Source organism: Phaseolus vulgaris, chromosome 2 (assembly GCF_051622355.1).
Source record: "Phaseolus vulgaris cultivar YP4 chromosome 2, ASM5162235v1, whole genome shotgun sequence".
Taxonomy (NCBI): Eukaryota; Viridiplantae; Streptophyta; class Magnoliopsida; order Fabales; family Fabaceae; genus Phaseolus; species Phaseolus vulgaris.
Window position 1 is genome coordinate 29,280,963 of NC_143499.1, and position 23,471 is coordinate 29,304,433.

General features: G+C 30.2%; 2 protein-coding genes across 3 annotated transcripts; one reads left to right on the forward strand and one right to left on the reverse strand.

The window, feature by feature from the left end:
• Nucleotides 1–676: 676 nt before the first annotated feature.
• Nucleotides 677–7,146, forward strand: LOC137809684 (uncharacterized). Of its 2 annotated transcripts, XM_068610781.1 has the most exons (17): nt 677–809; nt 1,004–1,142; nt 3,135–3,198; nt 3,334–3,455; nt 3,583–3,633; nt 3,846–3,965; nt 4,060–4,179; nt 4,319–4,454; nt 4,554–4,730; nt 4,976–5,131; nt 5,230–5,336; nt 5,444–5,528; nt 5,631–5,769; nt 6,070–6,229; nt 6,325–6,441; nt 6,521–6,647; nt 6,744–7,146. In XM_068610781.1, the coding sequence occupies exons 2-17, from the start codon at nt 1,021–1,023 to the stop codon at nt 6,996–6,998; spliced, it is 2,058 nt and encodes a 685-aa protein (XP_068466882.1). In that variant the 5' UTR covers nt 677–809; nt 1,004–1,020; the 3' UTR covers nt 6,999–7,146. The 2 variants fall into 2 exon arrangements, with proteins under 2 accessions (XP_068466882.1, XP_090154646.1); XM_090298520.1 differs by lacking the exons at nt 6,521–6,647; nt 6,744–7,146 and having other exon boundaries at nt 705–809; nt 6,325–6,445.
• A 4,066-nt stretch (nt 7,147–11,212) lies between these two features.
• LOC137811290 (putative mannitol dehydrogenase) lies at nt 11,213–14,093 on the reverse strand. The gene is made up of 5 exons (XM_068612979.2): nt 13,851–14,093; nt 12,910–13,023; nt 12,231–12,744; nt 11,930–12,083; nt 11,213–11,739 (listed from the first exon to the last, which is right to left on the reverse strand). Exons 1-5 carry the CDS (start codon nt 13,946–13,948, stop codon nt 11,534–11,536), a joined length of 1,086 nt encoding a protein of 361 aa, XP_068469080.1. The 5' UTR covers nt 13,949–14,093; the 3' UTR covers nt 11,213–11,533.
• Between the last annotated feature and the right edge of the window lie 9,378 nt (nt 14,094–23,471).

A 23,471-nucleotide genomic window follows, 5' to 3' on the forward strand; every position in this document is an offset into this window, starting at 1 on the left:
TCATTTGAGAAATGGTCCCATCCTAGTAAATAAATATAGCTGAATGCTAAATTTTCTTCGTGAATTTACAACAGAGTAAGTTGAAAAATAGGTTTTGATTTTGAAACTGGGGTAGGTTCAACTTTTCAGGTTTTTCTTACCTATAATATAATTCACTTAGGGGATTGCTATTAAAGCCAGATATGTCATATCATGTAGGCTTCAATAATAATAAGTGGTTCATTTAATACTAATAATTAATGACTAAATTTTCATTATTTTCTAATGCTAAGGATTAGGTATGTACCAAACGCCCCTCGCTCAACATGTTGGAATATAATTAGGCTATAAAATTTTCGGTGTTTAATTATATCTATTGACAAATTGATACGTGCATGCGACTAATTTAATTGTACGCACATCGTCATTCTGGTATATAACGACACGAAAGCCCTTAACAAAAACTCATTATTAATGGTAAAAAACTAAGTCAATTTTGTTAATTGAATTATAGCGGTTGCAAAGTGTTATTATTAGATATTTAGAAAGGCTGTTACTAGGACTTGAGTTTACGATATACCCAGTAGTTTACCTTTTCCAAATTTAACCTATAATTATTTCTTAAAAGTTCACGTGGACCTAAAAGGAGTATTTGTATACATATATAATAAGGCCATTCACTTCCCACACGTTTTTTAAGGTGCTTATTAAGGTTCCAAAGAGATTTATTATAGAAACCAGTTCCAAAGAAAAATACGGTTCATCTCCTACATACGTATATGGTTTTCTGCAACTCGGTTTTTGCGGGAAAGACATCTGTGAAAGTCAAGGTTTGTATGTGTTCTTCAGAATTTGAGTACTAGGTTGATCTTTTTTTGTTTCGTCAAGTTTGTTTGCCACATGACAGTATGTAACAGTGCTCTCAGATTTTTTGCCACTGACAGCATATTAAAGCTCATTTTAGCAGTCTTTGACATATTCTTCGACCTTTCTAACCTGAAATGAAACTTCAAGTTATTTGCAGGATCGTATTGATAAGAGATGATGGTGGAAACTCATATGAGGAAACAAGTTCCTCTCCAATGGTGGTTTAGAATGGCTGTGCTTCTTAGCTTAATCTTTTTCGGTGCCTGCTCGGACTCTTCTGAGAGTGTCTCATTTAGGTTCTCCCCACTCTTGCTTTTCTTCATTAATAGTTAGCAATGTTGTCTTCTTCTATGCTTATCTTTGTGTGCCTGGATAAACGAAAAGGAAATCATCATGAGATGAGAAAACGCACTCAGAAGGAACATCATGAAATTTAATTACTTACTGCTAATCATTTTAGAAGATTCCATATAGCAGTCATGCTTTTGTCTATTTTCAGAACTTTAACTATATAGCCTTTATTTAACTTATACTATTTTTATACACATATGGTTTCTGTGCATGGTGCTTTTCACTTGCACCCTTTACTTTGGTAGAAAAAGGACATGATGAGAAAGAGTTTATTGGTGAGGTTGAATCCACATCTTCTCCCGCTCCATGCATTCTTTGACTAACTCAAATGCTTCCTTTATGTTTTCATAATACTCCTCATGGCCTGCATTTAATGACGTAAAATTTGATGAAAATGCAATTCACTCTAACGTCTTTTTAAGTCTCAGCAAATGCATTATTCAAACAGACTCTTCATAATAATAGTATAGGCTGATGGTCTACTTCAGAAAAAACCAAATCTTCCTTTCAAAACATAACAATAATTTAAAGTCCATACACCTAGAATTGAAGTTTGTCTTTTTCACATTTATATATTTATATATATAAAAATATATATACATGTTACTTTGCCTGTTTATATCTGCATATTGATGTTTTTCACTAGCTTTTATATTAGTTACTTGTCTGTTTTTTCTCTTTTGTTTCATTTCTCTTTTCATCTGCATTTTATGCTAAAAATGGAATGTAAGCTATCATTTTCCATATAAAATAGACATGGTAACCTTTAATTTAATGTTTTTCCTACCACCTTTTAACTCTGTTCTCTCTCTCTTTCTCCAGCAAGAACTAATTATTTGATCAGTAAGATAAAAAAAAACTTCTTAAAAAAAGAATTGGATTTAGTTATGTTAATTATATATATTAAGATGAATTATTTTTACCTTTACTCCATATCAAAAGTAAAGTAACTGAGTAAATATAGATATGTGTGGGGACTAGGGTAGTTTTACATTAATTGATGCGCATAGATAGGTGAACGTAAATCATTTTTCAAAATTGAACAACTTAAGTTGCCAAACTGTCTAAAGTAACTGCCCTTGACATTAAATTTCATCTTTATCCTCCTTCAAGATAACGTGGTGTAAATTTAATTAGTTATTAATCTATATCATTATTTAATTCATATATGAAAATTATTGATTTTTTCTAATAATTGTTTTCATAATTATATATAAATATTTTTCATTAATTATTAACAGTATGTAAAATTTTATTATAGCGTACAAAGTTTAAACTCATTATTATATTATTTTTACTTTTGTTGTTATTATAAAGATAAAAAGAAGTCTAAGAGTTTTTATTATTTTTCCTCGCAAACATATGAAGTTACTTTCTCTATATTTTACTCTGTTTGGAAGTAAATGGAAGGTTTTTTTTTTAAATGAAAAATAAGTGTATTTTATGTTTTTAGGTTGATTAATATAACGAAAAAATTAAATAAATGATTTTTTCCCATTTCTCTCTTGCTGATTTCTGATGTTTCAATCAATGATCAACATATTTTATTTATGTTTTTTGTTTTCTTTTTAAATCAAGTGATGAAAGCGATTGTGTTTTGTTTCCATTCCAATACCTAGGTTTCCATCGACGTTCTTTTTCAGGAATTACAAGTAGAATTAAGCACAACATACAGCTTGGAAAAGAAAAACAATAAACCTTTCTGTAGAAACTAAATATCAAATTATGCATACATCTTTTACATTGATTATTTTATATTTTTCTAATAAAAAATTGTAGAAACTAAACTATTGCACAACTATGCATTCAATTCAGTGTGACTGTCCATTTGTTCCATTTTTTATTTATTTGAATATTGTCAAATGACAACGTCGCAGTTTGAAATGACTTGATTGATTTTTAACTCTCTTCTTTTCCTGCAATACTTCAACTTGCAGAAAAGGTTTGAAGACTGCTCCTCCTCCTTCTCCTGTCAAGCTGAATACCAACAATTTTACGCAGGTGATACTTGTTCTTTTCCATGATAGAATTCGTTTAAAATATTCAAAAAAAAAAGAAAGAAGTAACCATTAATTGGCCTGATTTTCCCGTCAAATACTTATGTTTTAACAGCTTAAGTGTTGAGATGATTTTCAGGTAGTGATTGACAACGGCATAGTTTCCCTCAATTTGTCAAAACCTGGAGGCTATATCATTGGACTATACTATGACGGAGCTACGAATATCCTTTCTCAAAAAAATAATGAAAATGATAGAGGGTATGTATATAACTATATATATATATATATATATAAATTACATTGAAGTTATGATCGATTTTCTTCAAAAGCATAAAAGTATATGCTTGTTTGACATGTATAAATAATCTGGCTTTCATATTTATAGGTACTTGGACGTTGTTTGGAACGGAGCAGGAAAACCTTCGTTTTTTGAGAGGTACACTATATTTGTATTATTTTAGAATATATTATTTAATTTTCTCTTCTATCTTCAAATTTGGTCAACTCCATTGTTGTATTTGCTTAGTGATATGATACATTAATAATAAAACAAAAATTCAGGCATTCATCTCATTATAATGCATGCATGCATGGTTTGTGTACTGTTGCAATTCAAGAGACAAATTAATGGTTGATACTGTGCTGCAGAATCCATGGGACAAATTTTTCAGTCATCGAAGAAAGCGATACATTGGTGGAGGTTTCATTTCTAAAAACATGGACTGCTTCCCTGGAAGGCTCAAGTGTCCCCATAAACATAGACATAAGGTGTGGATTTCAAACCTAAATTTTGTCTTAATGTTTGAAACAAATGCAGAATTAGCTCGTCAACATTGTTTGCTATAAACTTATTTTCGTGCAGGTATATATTGCGAAGTGGCGATTCTGGGTTTTATTCATACGCAATATTCACTCGTCCACCAGGATTTCCTGCAGTTACTGTGTATCAAGTTAGAATTGTTTACAAACTCGATGATGGCAGGTAAGTAGAAAACTGTTACTGTCAGATAAGTAAAAAGAAACATTTGCCTTTGATTTTGAAAAAATTAATGTTAGTAATTTTCGTAGACTCGTAATTTGAAAGAATGGTTTATTTATTACCAACGATACCAATGATGCAGGTTCCACTATATGGCCATATCTGATACCAGGCAAAGGAAGATGCCAACTGCAGAAGATAGAATAACGGGGCAGGTCCTGGCTTATCCTGAAGCTGTTCTCTTAACCAAAGCAACTGACCCACAGATTCGAGGAGAGGTAATTCTTTTTTGCTTACGCCTCTGTTTGAATCGACATTGATTTTTGTTGTTGTTGCTTATGATGTTTATGATACGAACACGTGTTTGTTGGGCTTAGGTTGATGATAAATACCAATACTCGAGTGAGAACAAAGATAACTCTGTTCATGGGTGGATTACAGAGGACGATTCAGCACCCGTGGGTTTCTGGGTGATAACTCCCAGTAATGAGTTCCGCAATGCTGGGCCCACTAAGCAAGATCTCACTTCTCATGTTGGCCCAGTTTCTCTTTCCGTAAGACCTAACGAACCCCTCAATGCATCAACAGAGTTTTCTCTTATATTAAGTACATAAATAATGGTATTAAACATGTACAGAAAAATATAATACTATTATGTTGAACATGTATCAATATTTGAATATTCTCATTCATATTAATAGAACCCACGAGGTGAAACTAAAGTTGAAGTACTTCTTTACTTTTGTTTTTGTTTTTGTTATTGTTCTACTAACTTTTTTTTTATTTTTTGTGTGTGCAGATGTTTACTAGCACTCATTATGGTGGCAAGAAGGTAATCATGGACTTTGCTAAAGGGGAGGCTTATAAAAAGGTTTTTGGGCCAATTTTTGTTTACCTCAACTCTTTTCCAATCAAAACTCCGTTCAAGTCTCTGTGGTCAGATGCTGTACAACAGGTTCTTATTATTATGACCTTTAACACTCACATATGATCATTAATTATAAATTATTCGAGTGAAGTATTATATTATGACACAATTGTTTGGTAAATTAGTTATCCAATGAAGAAAAAAAATGGCCTTATGATTTCATTGGATCAAAAGATTTCTTTCCACCCAATCAACGGGGAACGTTGTCAGGAAGACTTCAAGTTAAAGATGGGTATATATGCTAATCCTTTATTTACCTTCATTTTATTCTTTGATTCCATAGGATCAACTTTTATAGGTGAGGTTAATTCCTAATTGCTTTATCTAATTCTTCATCAGGGGAGGGGTGGCTCAACCAGCTAAAAGTTCTTACATTGGTCTAGCTTTACCTGGAGATGAAGGATCATGGCAAACAGAAAGCAAGGTACATTTGGTATAGGAGTCAATGAGCTTGAATTTCTTGAACTTTGAATGGCTTGTGAAGCATTCAGCTAAAATGTGTTTGACCTCTTTATGATATTCACAGGGTTATCAATTCTGGACTCAAACTGACAAAGATGGAAGCTTCTCAATTACAAATATTGTACCTGGGAAGTACAACTTGTATGCATGGGTCCCTGGTTTCATAGGAGATTTTAAATATCAAATTAATGTTATCAAACCAGGTAACGTATCTTCTTCTCTCATGTATGTTTAGTATAGAATAGATATGCATGCTTTTATCCTACGATTTAAACTTTTGGAGGAATTGATTCATGGCATGGCATTAGAATATACTCCATTTTTGTTGCCTTAAGTTTTCAGTCCAAGGTACAATAAACCTGTGCAAAGTTAACCCTTCAAGCTGTAATTATTTAAATAGAAAATCGTTTGTGTGATTTTACAATTTCACTCAATAATTTAAACTTTTAAGATGATAGCAAATACCCAAATTAATTATAACTTGTATGTAATATGTGGTGTAGGAGACAATATCCACTTGGGTACACTTGTATTCAATCCTCCAAGAAATGGTCCTACTCTATGGGAAATTGGGATCCCAGATAGGTCAGCTGCGGAGTTCTATGTACCAGACCCTAACCCAAAGCTCGTGAACAGATTATACCTAAACGATAGCATAAACAGGTTAGCCCAAAGCTCATTGTCAACTACTAATTTTAACTTCCATTAACATGCACGCTATATTTTCAGTTTTTCTCAAAGTATTTCTACTGTGACAGGTTTAGGCAATACGGCTTGTGGGCACGTTACACTGATTTGTATCCGAAAAATGATCTCATTTTCACAGTCGGTGTTTCTGACTATCACAAGGATTGGTTTTATGCTCAAGTTACCAGGTAGATTTTGTTTAATGTATAGAATTTTCTGTAATTGGCATTATGAGTTTTCTCCTCTAAATTACACTGATGAATGCAGGAGCATAGGAGAAAGCCAATTCGTGGCAACCACATGGCAGATTCAATTCCAGCTTGAAAATATCATAAAGGGAGGAAACTACACACTGCAATTGGCCCTGGCATCCGCCAGTAATTCCCAATTGGAGGTACAATACAAGAATTTACTTCTTCCATAATTGATTTTAGTTTATTTTTCTCAGCTGTGAGTATGGTGTCTAACATGTTTTGAGATGGATGATCAGGTTAGGTTCAACAAACCGAAAGAAAACCCTCCATACTTCTCAACAGAACCGCAAATTGGCGATGACAATGCTATAGCAAGGCACGGCATCCATGGATTGTATAAGTTGTATACTGTAGCTGTAAATAGTAATCAACTGGTAAAAGGAAATAACATCATCTATTTGACACAGTCAATAGTCAAAGGTCTATTTGAAGGAGTTATGTATGATTATATCCGATTAGAAAGTCCTCCAACGACTTCTAAACAAACTTAATTCTGCCTAGAACTTGTAGTAGAGCAGTTTGCATTAGGATTCTCTCATACTGTAGTTTGCAGACAAGCATGCATAATATCAAATTTTGCTGTCATATAGGAATCATGAAATTATGATCAAAGAATAAAACCATTATCTTCTTGCTTCTTGTATTTTTATTAAGAGACGGATAGGTTGCTGATTTTTTGTTATTATTATTCCATTCTACTGATACAAAACTATAACAAAATCCCATTAAAAGTTCGATGTTGAAAATTTATTTGAAGAGTATGATTCTATTAGTGAAGGGTTATTAGTGAAGGGTGGCCAATTTTTTTTGAGTTCTTATTTATTTTAAATAACTAGTTTGGACTCTAATATTCTCCTATAATGTCTTAGTGAATTTGGAAAAATTTTCCTCTTTTTTTATAGATATAAAATGGGCATTGTGAAAGTATAATCATATAATAGAAAATAAAACAAAATATAATAATGACATCAAAATTTTTTAATTTGAAAAACCTCTTCAACTTCATATGCAAAGTCTATAGAACCTAGTCCAGAAAATGTCTTCACTATGAAAGTAAGATTACAAAATTTGTTTTTCTCACTCTCTGAGACTACCACTTAATCTCACCCAAAAAGAATGGAATACAAAGTCTCTCTAACATTTCACTAGGATTTCTATTCTCATGGTGGATATCTATTATCTCATATACTCTCTATGTTGCTCTTCTCCTTTGTTTTATTTCTCTTTCTCACAACTCACAAGTTCCTTTTATATAAAAAATGAGAGGAAGACTTCTTCATAAAGAGATAGTAGATAATTAATGCTTATCGCATTTTTAAGATACCTTGAAAATACTATTTTCTACTTAAGGTTGTATTTCATAGTCTTAAGTCAAATATAATTCCAAAATTTTGGAATGGTCATCACTGAATATATTTAATAAATCAATTATCAAGATTCATTGGTCATGAACATCGTTAAACTAAGGAGAATATGGTACCTAAAATTTAATAAAATAATCAAAATGCTTAAGGAAATACAATAAAACTATATACATTATCTAAGTTAGTTGTGCAAGTACGGTAACACCTCAAAAAAATTTCTAGCAAAGATTAGAACAAAAAAAAAAAGAGTACAAGCCTCCAATTGGGCTTCACCTTCAACAAGCCTAAACTAAATAAGAGTATGGCTGTTTCTTCCTGCAACTCCATATATTTTTCTCTCACCTCCATGAATTTTCATATTTTCAAAAATACCCCTATTTAATATTTTGGATTATGTAATCCAGATTTTTTTTTTTAAATTCGTAATTAGCTTCCAGATTATATAGTCCAGAAGCCTTTTTTTCAGATGCATGATTAGTTTCTGGATTATGTAATCCAGAAGTTTTAGCTTTCGGATTACATAATCTGTAAGTCATTTTTCAAATGCATGGATTACATAATCCGAAAACTATTCTATGAGGGTGGCACAAGAAGGATAAAGAGGTATTTTCACGTTTTGTATGGGGTAGAAGAAGAACCTATGAAGGTGCAAGAAGAAAGAGTCTAAGACTATACTTTCCTACTCTGTACCAGCCAAAAAAAAATGTAAGGTAACACCATCATTTTTTTTTTTGATCAACAAAGAATAAATAAAATAACTTCAGGGGTGTCCCAACCCTTATACAAAACCCCAAATACAAGTAATCTAGTACCCTACCAACTAATGATCCAACAATACACAATCCCAGTACAAAATATAAGAACCCAACAAACACAGTTACATCAACCCACCAAAAAGGTTACACCCTCAAACAAAGATATACAAGAGGTTTTTGCCATCAGGCTGAATTACCATAACCAAGTGTCAAACTCGATAATAAAAGACACATCACCCAACAACTAAGCCAAATCTTTGTAACAGGCAAACTGTACCAAAAATCCAAAAACTAACATCAACAAACCGATCCTTCGAGGATAGTACATAGACCAGATATTGCCTGCAAGAAAAACGTAACAGCTTCCAATCGCAGTTCTGAGCAAAGAACTCAGTCCGGCCCTGCCAAACAAAATGTCCAAGATAACCGCAATACAGAGCAGAATCATCAGTCTGACCCTGCCAGATAGGAAATACCAAAACAACCTGCACAACCACTTAAAGCTTTCCAAGCCTCAGTCTAGCCATTCATATAGGAGTTACCGAAGGAACCTGCGCAAACCACACCACAACTACCAAAACTAGGAAAGAACGTTAGTTAAAAACACAAAAAAATCAGACTTTCAAATACCTCATACAACAAATAGGATCCAAACACCAGTCTGAGTAAGAGAATGCAACCGATTTTTCTTTTACTGTGACCCAAGACCAAGTCTTCCTTTGTGTCACGGTAAAAACCTCCACTAGATCCACCCGCCCATTCTCAAACACAACCTTATTCCTGTGATTCCAAATTTCACTCACAAAACCTACCCAAATACCCCCCCAACACTTGGTAACTGCGTGGTTCAGACCAAAAGGTTTGAACATCCTAAAGTGCATTTGTGCATCACAATGTAGCACCAACAGGAAACCCAACCACGTGAGACACATACCCCAAATTCTCCAAGAAATCTTACACTCAAAAAATAAATGTCTTACCGACTCTTCTTCCACACCACACAGAGGGCACCGATCGCACATCAAAGGTATACCGCGTCTCGAAAGATTGTCCTTAGTAGGAATAGCATTACGTAACACCCTCCAAGCCAAAAAATGTGCCGAAGGTAAGGTCTTTAAAGTCCAGAAATTCGCGAACAGATCCTCCCCCACTACTGACTCCTCCCCCATGAGGCACTTATATGCTACCTTCACAGAGAAATCCGTATGATCCACATCCCTCCATAGCCATTTATCAGGTTTAACTCCACCTTCTCTTGTTAACCTTTTGGTATCCAACTTCCGCATTAGAAGATCAAGTAGACTGGATTCCCACACAAAAAGATTTCTTCTCCACCGCAGTTTCCAGGACCAACCATTATTACTCCAACTCCCAACTTGTGACAGAGTACAACCAGTATCCAAGGAGATTAAATATAATCTAGGGAATTTATGCATTAGAGGGATGTTTTCCAACCACTTATCCTCCCATAATCTGATTTCTTTCCCATCTCCTACTTTCCACCGACCTCTATCTTCAAAATCAAATCCCATATGTACCTTTCACTGTATAAGAGTTAAGGTATTTTTAAAATATTTTTATTATTTATTTATTTATTTATTATAAAAAAAAAACAACTTTACCTATGTATAATTATATGCCACGCAAAAAATTGGGCTGAGGTAATGTTTCGTTTTCCATAATTCTCCATATTTAAACCCCCGAACACTATAATTTAGCTTTCTATAAGCAGACCTCACCGAATATAGTTGGGAGGGATTTGTCCTCCTTCTATCTCCACTCATCATTCACGTCCTTCTAATTCCTTCACGAAATCAATGGCCATGTCTTTCTTCCACTCAAACCAGTCACTTGTCCATGGTATCCTCCATTGCCACTGTTCAATAATGCTATATGTTTTAATAAGAAAGCTTACAATAATTAATTAATTAAATTCCTTAAACAATTTTTATGCATGAACATTTGCTTATTAAAATTGAAAAAAAAAACATTTCAAAAACTGTTTTAGACGTTATACATGAGCATTTACCAATTTCAAAATTTAATGAAAAACATCTTTTAGATATTGCCTTTTTTCTGCCTCTAATTTTACTTTTTTTATCTTTTTCATTTTGATTATTTCTAATCGGTTGCTTACTTCATCGATTATTTGAATGATCTGAATCAATGAGTATTAGTTTCCATCAAACGGTCCGCTAATTATGAAAAAACACCTTTGTAAAGAAAGAATATTATAAAATTAAAATGGAATTCTGAAGACTTTTCAATAATTTAGAATTGATGTTCAATGGATTTAAATTAGTGATTGTAGAATTTCTTAAAATATTTTCCGGTCCAATAGGAACCATCAGGAGTAGTAATTATAGTTTCAACTATAATCTCATTTATGATAGCTTGTTAATATGAATTTGATTTCATTTTAATAAACAAGTGAATTATATATTATAATGTTACTATTTCATTAATCAGATCAAGATTTAAGATTTATTCACTGATATGATCGAAGTGATCTATGTTTTCTTCAATCTCCTCCTCAAAACAAGAGAAATGAGTATTTCTTTTAAGAATATTGATATGTCGAAAACGTTGTACGAGATTAAAGACAAATAATTATGTGACTCAACTATTATAAAATTGTTTAACCGAACCTATTCTTGCAAACTAAAATAAAAACAACTCCAGATTCACGCGGAATTTCTCTCTTTAAAATGTAACGCCATACAATTTCACCCCCCCCCACATTTTTCTTATTTCTGGAGGAATATCACAGATAATCCTCAAACTAAAAACTCACTACGACAACACACATAATGCTAAAACAAAAACAAAAGAAAATTCAGACTCAATCTTTTTCTCTCACCCAACGTTCAGTCTCTGAAGTCTGAAACACGCATGCATATTCATTATTCAAGAACTTGCCTTCAACGTGTTTCCAATATCAATAACAAATCGGTACTTCACGTCTGCTTTCAGGAGGCGCTCCATTGCAGTGTTCACATAATCCATGCCAATAACTTCGATGTCAGGTTTCACACCATGCTTGGCAGCAAAATCAACCATTTCTTGCGTCTCTTTTATCCCTCCCATTGCACTGCCAGCAATCATCTTCCTCCCTGCCAATTACAGTTAAAGTTTCCAAATTACTCTAAAGCACATTTTCATTCTAATACAAACTAAATCAAGGTTGCAAAAACTGTTCATCACTATACTTTCAACTTAAATATGAAGAGTTCTGTATTCATTTGTGGCCATTGACATTTGTCTGCAATTTTTCTCAATATTATTTTGTATACATTTGCTTACCCATAAGTAAAGAAAATGCTGGAACTTCCAGAGGCTTCTCCGGTGCACCAACCATGACTAATTTACCATGAGGCTTCAACAGGCCAATCAAAGGCACGAGGGGATGGTTAGCAGAAACTGTGTCAATGATTCCATCAAAGGTTCCCATTACAGCCTGCATAGACATTTAGTGAGGAACATAGGAAGTTGGTGAGTGATTATTTCTTACAGTAATGCTTTTACTTTACAACAAAGAAGCAAATTTATAGCACACACAACATGTAACCAGTGACAAACAAAACAATTTGCATATAATAATTACCATCATTTCATCTTGTTCACGGCTAACAACAAATGAGTCAGCCCCCATATTCTCAATGGCTTCCTTCTTTTTGCCGGGAGATGTGCTGATTACTGTGACCTTAACTCCAAGAGCTTTGGCAAACTTGACAGCCATGTGACCTAGTCCACCAAGACCAACCACACCAATATGAAGGCCAGGCTTGTCAAGTCCATAATATTTCAAAGGGCTATAGACAGTGATCCCAGCACACAGGAGAGGAGCAGCAGCATCAAGAGGTAGGTTATCTGGAATGCGAATCGCAAATTGTTCATCTACAACCATTGAGTCAGAGTAGCCTCCGTATGTTATGGTGCCATCAACATACTTGGCATTGTATGTCAGAATCATTTTGGGGCAGTAATTCTCAAGATCTTCACTACAGCTTTCACAGGAGTGACAGGATCCAACCATGCAACCCACACCAACTTTGTCTCCAACTTTGAACTTTTGCACATTTTTTCCCACCTCTGTCACCAAACCAGCAACCTCGTGCCTACACAAATTCCAATCAAATTTAACATGTTACATGATGAACTCACCTTCATTTACATTTAGAACTGACCATCCTCACAAATTATCTAAAAATGAATCTCCACAAATAAGAAATGATAGTTTAACAAAGGAAAACAAAAAGCACATAATATTGAGATATACGTACCCAGGAACAAGAGGATAGACTGAGACGCCCCACTCGTTCTTTAACATATGTAAGTCTGAGTGACATATTCCACAGTACAGTACTTTGAATGCAACATCATTCTCCCCTGTTGCCCTGGCAAAATAACAAAATTCATTTCAAAATTTAAATTATCATTCAAGATGCTCATTTATTTCTGCAAACCAAGAAATAAAAAATTATCAAAACTTTTTTTGTTCTGCTGTCAAATTTAACTTGTACTATGTATTGGGTTGGGTATTCAACTTGTCTCACTTAACTTAAAAGGCATTCTTGTATTTTCATACTTTCTTCAAGCACCCCATGCTTTTTAAAACACTAAATTTAAAAACCAAAATTATATTTATATTTGATCTTGATAGAACTTGATTGACTGTTTTGAATTTTTACTTCTCACACTAGGAGAGTTTTTTCACATTAAAATTATTGGTCTTTCTTTGATGATTATTGCAAACATTTTTTATTATTGTTGCTCTTAGTACATTCTTGCAAGGAGGAGAAATTACTTTAGTTATTCAGTTGTTGTTTTCCCTATTCAAATCTTATACCCCTAATTATTTTATTTTAATTTCTAGAAAATATATTTTTTCTAATGTGTAGATCATTTGCCTTTTAGTCCTTGTTAAATATTTTTTTAAACTAACTCAAGATCAATAAAATGTCATGAGAATTAGAACAATGCAACAGAACAAAGGAACAAACACAAAATAACACGAATCAGATTAAAAATTATAAAATCAAATTCAATAAAAAATGTTGAGATCTAGATGTTAAAAACAAAAGCAAAATACATATTTAAGTCAACAATTTATTCTTTGTCCAATAGATAAATTATATCCTTCAAAACAAAAGAAAAAATATTGAAAAAAAGTAATTGGAAAAGATGAAGATAATGTAGAAGGAGATTTGCATGGTGCATATACCTTCTGGAGAACTTGAATGGGGAGAGATGACCAGATGTGTCCTGTGCTGCCCATCCAAAAGCCTTGTTGGGATGCTCTGTTTCTGGTTGTGAAGCCATTTGAATTGCAGAAGAAAAAAGAGAGTGAAAACTTTGCACTTTTTGTTAATGCAGAGTGAGAAGAGGTTGTGGGAGAAAAATGAGGGCAGCAGAGACCATATTTATGATGCCAACTCCCAACATCTGTCAATTCTTCCTAACCCAATCAGACTTTGTCAATCAACTCACATATAAACTCTAATAATTAATGTACAACTAATTAATAATTCTATTTAATGTCTTTAATGATCAAGTATCTGTTTCAGCATATTTTTTTTTCATTTTTAAACACATATTTGATATTAAATACATTAATTAATATTACAGTTTAAATATGTTTTTATTTTTTATAAAAGTCATGATTTTGATTTACGTCTCTATAAAACTTCTCCTTTGTGTTTTACTCTTTTAAGATTAAAATTTGTTACTTTTTTCTATTATTATATGACACTAATTCCTTATCTACTATTGAATAATAAGTTAAGAAATCATTTCAAATTATATATGTTAATATTATTCATACATGTCATACTTAAAAAGAAAACTTTTAAAAAGGTAAAATAAATAGGGTAAATTATCTATCTAGCACCATTTACATTTTTATTTCCCATTTAACACTTTTTTGTTTTTATTTCCCTATCTAGCACTCTTTTATTTTTATTTCCCTATCTAACCCTTTTATTTTGTATTTTCCTATCTAGCACCATTTCAAAAAAAAAAAAATTAAAAAAAAATTGATAATTTTAATTTTGAATGCATTAAAAATATTTTTAATGTTTAATAAATATTTTTAATGTTTAAAATAATTAGAAATATAATTAATGAATAAAGAAATAAGTTTTTACAAATTAAAAAATAAAAAAGTAATAAATTTAAAATGTTTAGTTTAAAAATTATATTTTTAAGAATGAATAAAATAAAAAATTAAACTATACAACAACATAAAAATTTAATCTATAAACATAAATTAGTATTTATTTTTTTTATTATTATTGATGATGTAATCATGTTAATTTCAAGTATAAAATACAGGACATACTTATAAAAAAACCAAGTTGAATAAGGATTGATATGGACATAAGAGATTGAACAAAAAAATGTTCATATTGTCAAACACCAAGATACACATAAAGAACTTGTGTGTATTACTGGATTGTGCACTTCTCGTCATTAATTATGTTTCATTTTGCACAAACTATTTAATGTACCATTGAAGAAAATATTAAATGAATAATCATCTTTCATTTATTTTTCTTTTCATAGTCAACATATACTTATTTAATATCGTCTTATATCTCTTATATTTATCTTATTTGGATCTTTTTAATATCTTTTTATCTTTATCTTATTTTGTTTTGTCTTTATTTTATATCTTTTATGTTTTTAGTTATTACTTTTTTTCTGCCATTCTTTATTTATTTCTGTTTTTTTGTTTTTATTTTATTGTTGTTGTTTTTATTTTCTAAACTTATTTATTTTTGTAATTTTTTCTTCTCATTTTTAAGCATTAAGTGTAACATTTGCATTAGTTTTTTTTTAGGATTTTGCATTTAGGATAGACACTTCAATATTATTTGTGTGTCCACTATTAATTAATACTAATTGATTTTTTTTATAATTATGTCCTGTATTTTTTACTTGAAATTAACATGATTACATCATTAATAATAATAAAAATAAATATTAATTTATGTTTATAGATTCAACTTTTATGTTATTGTAGGGTTTAATTTTTTATTTTCTTCATTCTTAAAAAAATAATTTTAAACTAAACATTTTAAATTTATTACTTTTTTATTTTTATTTTGTAAAAATTTATTTCTTTATTCATTAATTATATTTCTAACTATTTTAAATATTAAAAATATTTATTTTTTAATGCATTCAAAATTAAAATTATCAAAAAATTATTTATTTATTTATTTTTTGAAATGGTGCTAGATAGGGAAATAAAAACAAAAGGGTGTTAGACAGGGAAATAAAAACAAAAGAGTGTTAGATAGGAAAATAAAAGTGTAAATGGTGCTAGATAGGGAATTTACCCAAAATAAATATAATTTCTTTATCTTAGAATGAATTCTGGGAATTGAAAATAGTTATTTAAATTTTGAGAAATGACAATCAAAGAATAATATTTCATAGAAATTAGAACCAATTTTTTTTATATTTTTTTAAAGATTACAAATAACGATTTCAAATTTTACAAAGATGAAAAAAAAACATAAGAAATCAATATTAAAACTCGTTAAGTTTAAAACTAAAAATATATTTAATACACGTGTATATCCATGTAATATTAATTATTTATTAATTGTATACTTCCGAAAGTTATTAATTTACTTATTAAATAAATAAATCTATCTACACTATATATGGGGGTTTTCTCTATGGTGCATTTAATTCTTTTCCAAAATTAAAACCAAATTTTTTTATATTTTTAAAAAAATTAAAAATAACGATTTCAAATTTTACAAAGATGAAAAAAAAATAAGAAAACAATATTAAAACTCATAAAGTTTAAAAAACTAAAAATATATTTAATATATTTAATACACGTGTATATCCATGTAATATTAATTATTTATTAATAGTATACTTGAGAAAGTTATTAATTTACTTATTAAATTAATAAATATATCTATACTACATATGGGGATTTCCTCTATGGTGCAATTAATTATTTTCCAAAGTTAAAACCAAAATTTTTATCTTTTTTTAAAGATTAAAAGTAAAGATTTCAAATTTTAAAACGATGAAAAAAAAATATAAGAAATCAATATTAAAACTCGTTAAGCTTAACACATAAAAAATATATTTAATATCTTTAATACACCTGCATATCCATGTAATACTAATTATTTATTAAATGTATACTTCAGAAAGTTATTAATTTACTTATTAAATTAATAAATATACCTATATAGTATATGGGGATTTCCTTTATGGTGCATTTAATTCTTTCCCAAAATTAAAACCAATACTTTTATGTTTTTTTTAAAGATTAAGAATAACGATTTCATATTTTACAAAGAGGAAAAAAAAATCGATATTAAAACTCGTTAAGTTTAAAAAACTAAAAACATATTTAATACTTAATATTATTTAATATATTTAATACACGTATATATCCATGTAATATTAATTTTTTATTAACTGCATACTTCAGAAAGTTATTAATTTACTTATTAAATTAATAAATATATCTATACTATATATGGGGATTTCCTCTATGGTGCATTTAATTCTCTTCCAAACTTAAAACCAATTTTTTATACTTTTTTAAAGATTAAATATAACGATATCAAAGATGAAAAACAAAACAAAATAAGAAATCGATATTAAAACTCGTTAAGTTTAAAAAATTAAAAATATATTTAATACTGAATATTATTTCAAATATTTAATACAGGTGTATATCCATGTAAATTAATTATTGATTAACTGTATACTTCAGAAAGTTATTAATTTACTTATTAAATAAATAAATATATCAATACTATCTATGGGGATTTCCTCTATGGTGCATTTAATTCTTTTCCAAAATTAAAACCAAATTTTTAATATTTTTTTAAAGATTAAAAATAACGATTTCAAATTTTACAAAGATGAAAAAAAATATAAGAAATCAATATTAAAATTCGTTAAGTTTAAAAAAATAATAATATATTTAATACACGCGTATATCCATGTAATATTAATTATTTATTAATTGTATACTTCAGAAAGTTATTAATTTACTTATTAAATTAATAAATATATCTATAATATGTATGGGGATTTCCTCTATGGTGCATTTAATTCTTTTCCAAAATTAAAACCAAATTTTTAATATTTTTTTTAAGATTAAAAATAACGATTTCAAATTTTACAAAGATGAAAAACAAAAAAAATATATAAGAAATCAATATTAAAATTCGTTAAGTTTAAAAAACTAATAATATATTTAATACACGTGTATATCCATGTAATATTAATTATTTATGTGAAGTTATTAATTTACTTATTAAATTAATAAACATATCCATCCTATATGTGGGGATTTCCTCTTTGGTGCATTTAATTCTTTTCCAAAATTAAAACCAAATTTTTATTATTTTAAGATTAAAATAACGATTTCAAATTTTACAAAGATGAAAAAAAAAAATAGAAGAAACCAATATTAAAACTCGTTATGTTTAAAAAACTAAAAATATATTTAATACACGTGTATATCATGTAATATTAATAATCTATTAATTGTATACTAAAGAAAGTTATTAATTTAGTTATTAAATTAATAAATATATCTATCCTATATATATGGGGATTTCCTCCATGATGCATTTAATTCTTTTCCAAAATTAAAACCACATTTTTATATTTTTTTAAAGATTAAAAATAACAATTTCAAATTTTAGAAAGATGAAAAACAAAAAAAAATATAAGAAATCAATATTAAAACTCATTAAGTTTAAAAAACTAAAAATATATTTAATACACATGTACATCCATGTAATATTAATTATTTATTAATTGTATACTTCAGAAAGTTATTAATTTACTTATTAAATTAATAAATATATCTATACTATATATGGGGATTTCCTCCATGGTGCATTTAATTCTTTTCCAAAATTAAAACAAAGTTTTTTTTATATTATTTTAAAGATTAAAAATAACGATTTCAAATTTTACAAAGATGAAAAACAAATAAAATATAAGAAATCAATATTAAAACTCATTAAGTTTAAAAACTAAAAATATATTTAATATACTTGTGTATCCATGTAATATTAATTATTTATTAAATTGTATGCTTCAGAAAGTTATTAATTTACTTATTAAATTAATCAATATATCTATCCTATATATATGGGGATTTTCTATAGTGCATTTAATTCCTTTCCAAAATTAAAACTAATTTTTTTTTAATTTTTTAATGATTAAAAATAACGATTTCAAATTTTACAAATATGAAAAACAAAAACAAAATATAAGAAATCAATATTAAAACTCATTAAGTTTAAAAAACAAAAAATATATTTAATATATTTAATACACGTGTATTTTAATGTTATATTAATTATTTATTAATTTTAAACCTAAAAAAAAGTTATAAATTTACTTATTAAATTAATAAATATATCTGTACTGAATATGAGGTTGTCCTCTGTGGTGCATTTAATTCTTTCTAGGGGAGTGGAGTATGGGTATGTCTTAATGTTTGGTATAGCTTAATGTTTGGTATAACTTAATGTTAGGTGTATCTTAATGTTTAGTCTAATTGGTAGAATTTGTTTGGTATTGCTTTTTAGGTGAAACTTTTGTCATTAATTTTGTAGGAGCACTCTATTATGTTTTGTGGATTATATTTTTAGAGATTAGTTGGGGGATAAGGTCGGAATTCCCTCACGTGTCTATTTTAATTCATTTATTTATTATTGATAAAAACAAATCTTTCCCAAAATTTTCTTTTTGTAATTCTTTCTTAAGCATATAATACATATACGTATTAATTTTCCTGCAATTACTTTATTCAACACGCATACCACCATGTGTTTTTGCTAATAACAAATTAATATTAGTGATAGTACAATTCAAGAAAATCATTAAATAGATAAAAAAATAATTAGTTGTTATATTGATTAGATTAAAGACCATTTTAGAGACTAAAAAAATTAATTTTTAAATTAATTTCTATTATTGATAAATAGTTTTTAAATTGGTATCTAATTAGCTACCAAGTTTTTTGCTACCAAATTTAAAATCTAAATAATTGGTAGTTAAAACCATGGTAACTAATTAGATACTAATTTAAAAACTATTTATCAATAATGAAAACTAATTTAGAAACCAATAATTTTTTTAGTCTCTAAAATAGTTTTTAATTTAGTCATTGTAGCAATTAATTATTTTTTTTATATAAAATTTGTTTATATTTAGTGATTTTCTTGTAGTGGTATGAATTGAATATTGATCACGTGATCATCATTTAAAGCGTATATGAATACATGTTATTTATCTATCTTAAAATAATATTAGGGACTGAAAATATTAAGTTGAAATTAAAAAAGACAGTGGAGTAAAAATATTTTATAGAAAATAAAATCCAAATTCACATATTTTTTAAGGCTAAAAATAATTATTTCAAATACACATGAAAAATAAAATAAACTTATAAAGACCAAAATTCAAACTTAGCTAAGTTTAGAGGACTAAAATATATTTAAACTTTAATATTATCTAATATATTAGTCCCCCATAGTTATAAGGGTTTTCTTATCCCATGGAATTGTTTAATGGATCGAGAAGTATCTCAGACTTTGGAAAATACACGTGACATTCCTTTGTCCCAACTACCCATTCCTTGTATTAAGGGAGACATGATTGTTGTCCGAATTGATGAGGTAGATTATTTGGCTGGTCTTGAGGATTGCAAGACCCATCTTCATGGTCGGGTTATTCTATCTAAGGGGGATAAATCTCTCACGCACACCTGGATTTAACTAAAAAGTTGCAGCCGGTGTGGAAAACTCTTGGACCGTGAAAAGTCATTCCTTTTGGGAAAAGTTTCTATGAGTTTGAGTTTGCTTCTTTAGAAGACATGCAATGGGCCCTCGGGATGAGTTCCTTGAAGTTATCTCCTGGTTTCTTGAGATTGTTTGCCTAGACAAAAGACTTTGTTCCATCTACCATGAAGAGTACCAAAACTCAAACCTGTGTTAGAATCTACAAATTGCCTTTGGAGTATTGGAAACCAAGGGCGATATTTTCCATCATCAGAGGTCTTGATACTCCTTTGTCTTTGGATGAGCATACTATGAGAAAAAATAGGGGTATGTTTGCTAGAGTGCTGGTGCATATTGATCTGTTGTCCCCTCTCCCTGATGACCTCTTGGTTGAACGTTCAGACTTCGCATTTGTAGCAGATGTGGAATATGAGTGGCTCCCTCCATTTTGCTCTCATTATAAAATGATTGGGCATGAGCTTGCTTAGTGTCGGGAAATTCATTATCAGGGTCGTGTTTCTGGGTCTCAACATAAACATTCTCAGAAGACAACTTTTGATGAACGGGAACAGGTGAGAACCATAGTTTCTAAACAACGTAAAGAGTATCGGAAGAAAGATCTGCAGCCGAAGCTCGTGGAAGGCCCCATTGATAAATTGAACATTGATGCTCTTGGCGGGGCTAATGTAGTGTCACTCTTAAATCACATTGCTTATGATAAAACAAGTGGAGTGGAGGATGATTTTGCAGATATGCCTCTTATTGAGGATGCCTCAGATCATGATAGGTCCCCATCCAGACAGGGGTTGTCCACTCCCACTTTGGATTTCCCAGAACCGAAGATGCTAAGGAATTCACCTGTTGTTTTACAAACCAAGGAATCAAAGTCAGATTCAGTTACGACTCCTATTGATGATCATCATGTGGAGGTCTTTGCTCCTGTGGTTGTACCATCTTTGTTGCATCCTACCTCTCCTCGAAGGGCTAAATCACCTGCAGATTCTAAAGCACCAATTACGACTCCAATTGATGGTCATCATGTGGAGGTCTTTGCTATTGTGATTGTACCATATTCGTCGCCTCATACCTCCCTTTGGAAGGCTAAATCTCTTGGGGATGTTAAAGCACTATTGTTGGTCTTGCAAAATCACTTTTCATCTCTTGATGGTTTGGAAACTACAAATGTTGTTTCAAAATTTTGGGTTGATCCTAACGAGATGGAGGAGGATGCCAGTGATACTGGGGAGGAAATAGTTTGCACTAAAAAAAATCAGGGAGATCACCTAAGGGGACTGCCAAATCCAAAAAAACTGCTAAGACAGTTCTCTCTACAACGTTGCAATGAAGGTCTCTTCATTTTTCTAGAATGTTTGAGGACTGGGAAACCACAAAACTGTGGAGATGTTGATTAGTTTACTTAAATTACATAAACCCCTCCTGGTTTTTCTTGTTGAACCTATGATGTCGTACACTAATGCTTTCAACGTCCTTTTCAAATTTGTTAATATGCATTTGGTGACTACGTCTCCTATTGTTAATAAAGCTGCTAAGCTTTGGTGTTTGTCGGTTCCTAATCTTGTCCAAAATTTCTTGGTCAATGATCAGTTTATTTTTGTAACTTGCCTTTTGCATTATAAATGTTTTAGCTTTGTAGGTGTTTATGGTGCTAACACATACTTGGCTAAAGAGATTTTGTGGAGGGATCTTAGTTCCTTCACAGGACCTTGGTGTATTATGCGAGATGTTAATATTGTGCTCTCGGTGGATGACTGTAAAAGGGGGGTGGCTCCTAATTAGGTTTCTTGCATGAATTCTTTGATTGGATTAATACTAATGATCTTTCTTGTATGTCTTTTACTAGATCTTGTTATACTTGGTGCAATGGAAGGTGAGGGTTGCATAGAATTCATAGAAGATTGGATAGGGCTTTATGTAATGGAGTGTGTCTGGATGAATGAGATTCTTGTACTTATTAGGTTCTTGGTAAAAATTGTTCTGATCATTCTCCTATTCTTGCTAGTCTTGCTAGTAATTCTTTGAGGAAGGTTAGTAATTTTCGTTTCTTTTCTATGTGGCTTCCGGACACTTCATGTCTAAAACTTATTCATGATTCTTGGGCTAATAAGGTTGTTGGTTGTCCTATGTTTATTTTTCAACATAAGTTAAAAAGGTTGAAAATTGAACTCCGAGACTGGAATAAAAATTCTTTTGGTAATGTTCACAATGTAGTTCTTCTTAAGCAGGGTCTACTTTGGTATTCAAAAAACTTAGAGAGTGCTAGTTTGTCTGATATTGATGGGCTTCTCTGCCAAGAAAAGATTGCTAAGGAGGAGCTTGATCATGTTCTTCACTGTCAATATTTGTTTTGGAAAGAAAGGGCTAAGATGTTATGGTTCAAATATGAAGATCGAAATACGACTTTTTTCCATGTGGTGGTCAAAAGGAGAAATAATTCTAGTGGGATTCATCGTCTACGGATTGATAATGAGGTTACTGAGGATCCTAAACTCATTGAGGATCATATTTTGGAATTTTATAAAAATCTTTATGCTAAGTCTATTTCTAATGTTCCGGATACAAGTAATATGGAGGATTTTATTGATTCTTATATTCCTAAGCTAGTTTCCTCTGAGAAGAATATGATGTTGATTAAATGTCCTGAATTTTTTGGAAATCAAGATTGTTGTTTTTAATCTTAATGTTAATAGTGCTCTTGGTCCTGATGGTTTTGATGGTGTTTTCTAACAAATGTTTGCAATGTTGTTCAACAGTTTTTTAAACAAAATTGGGTTCTCCCTATAATGAACAGTAATGTGATATCTCTTATTCCTAAGATTATGGGTGTTGACACCATTAAAGATTACAGGCCAATTGTTGTTGCTGATTTCAAATTTAAGATTATTTCCAAGATACTTGCAGATAAACTTGCATTTGTGGCTGCTAGAATCATTTTTCCTAATCAATATGGGTTTGTGTAGGGTAAACAAATTCAGGATTGCATTGGTATTGCTTATGAAGATATTAACATGCTTTATAAAAATGTTAGAGGAGGAGGT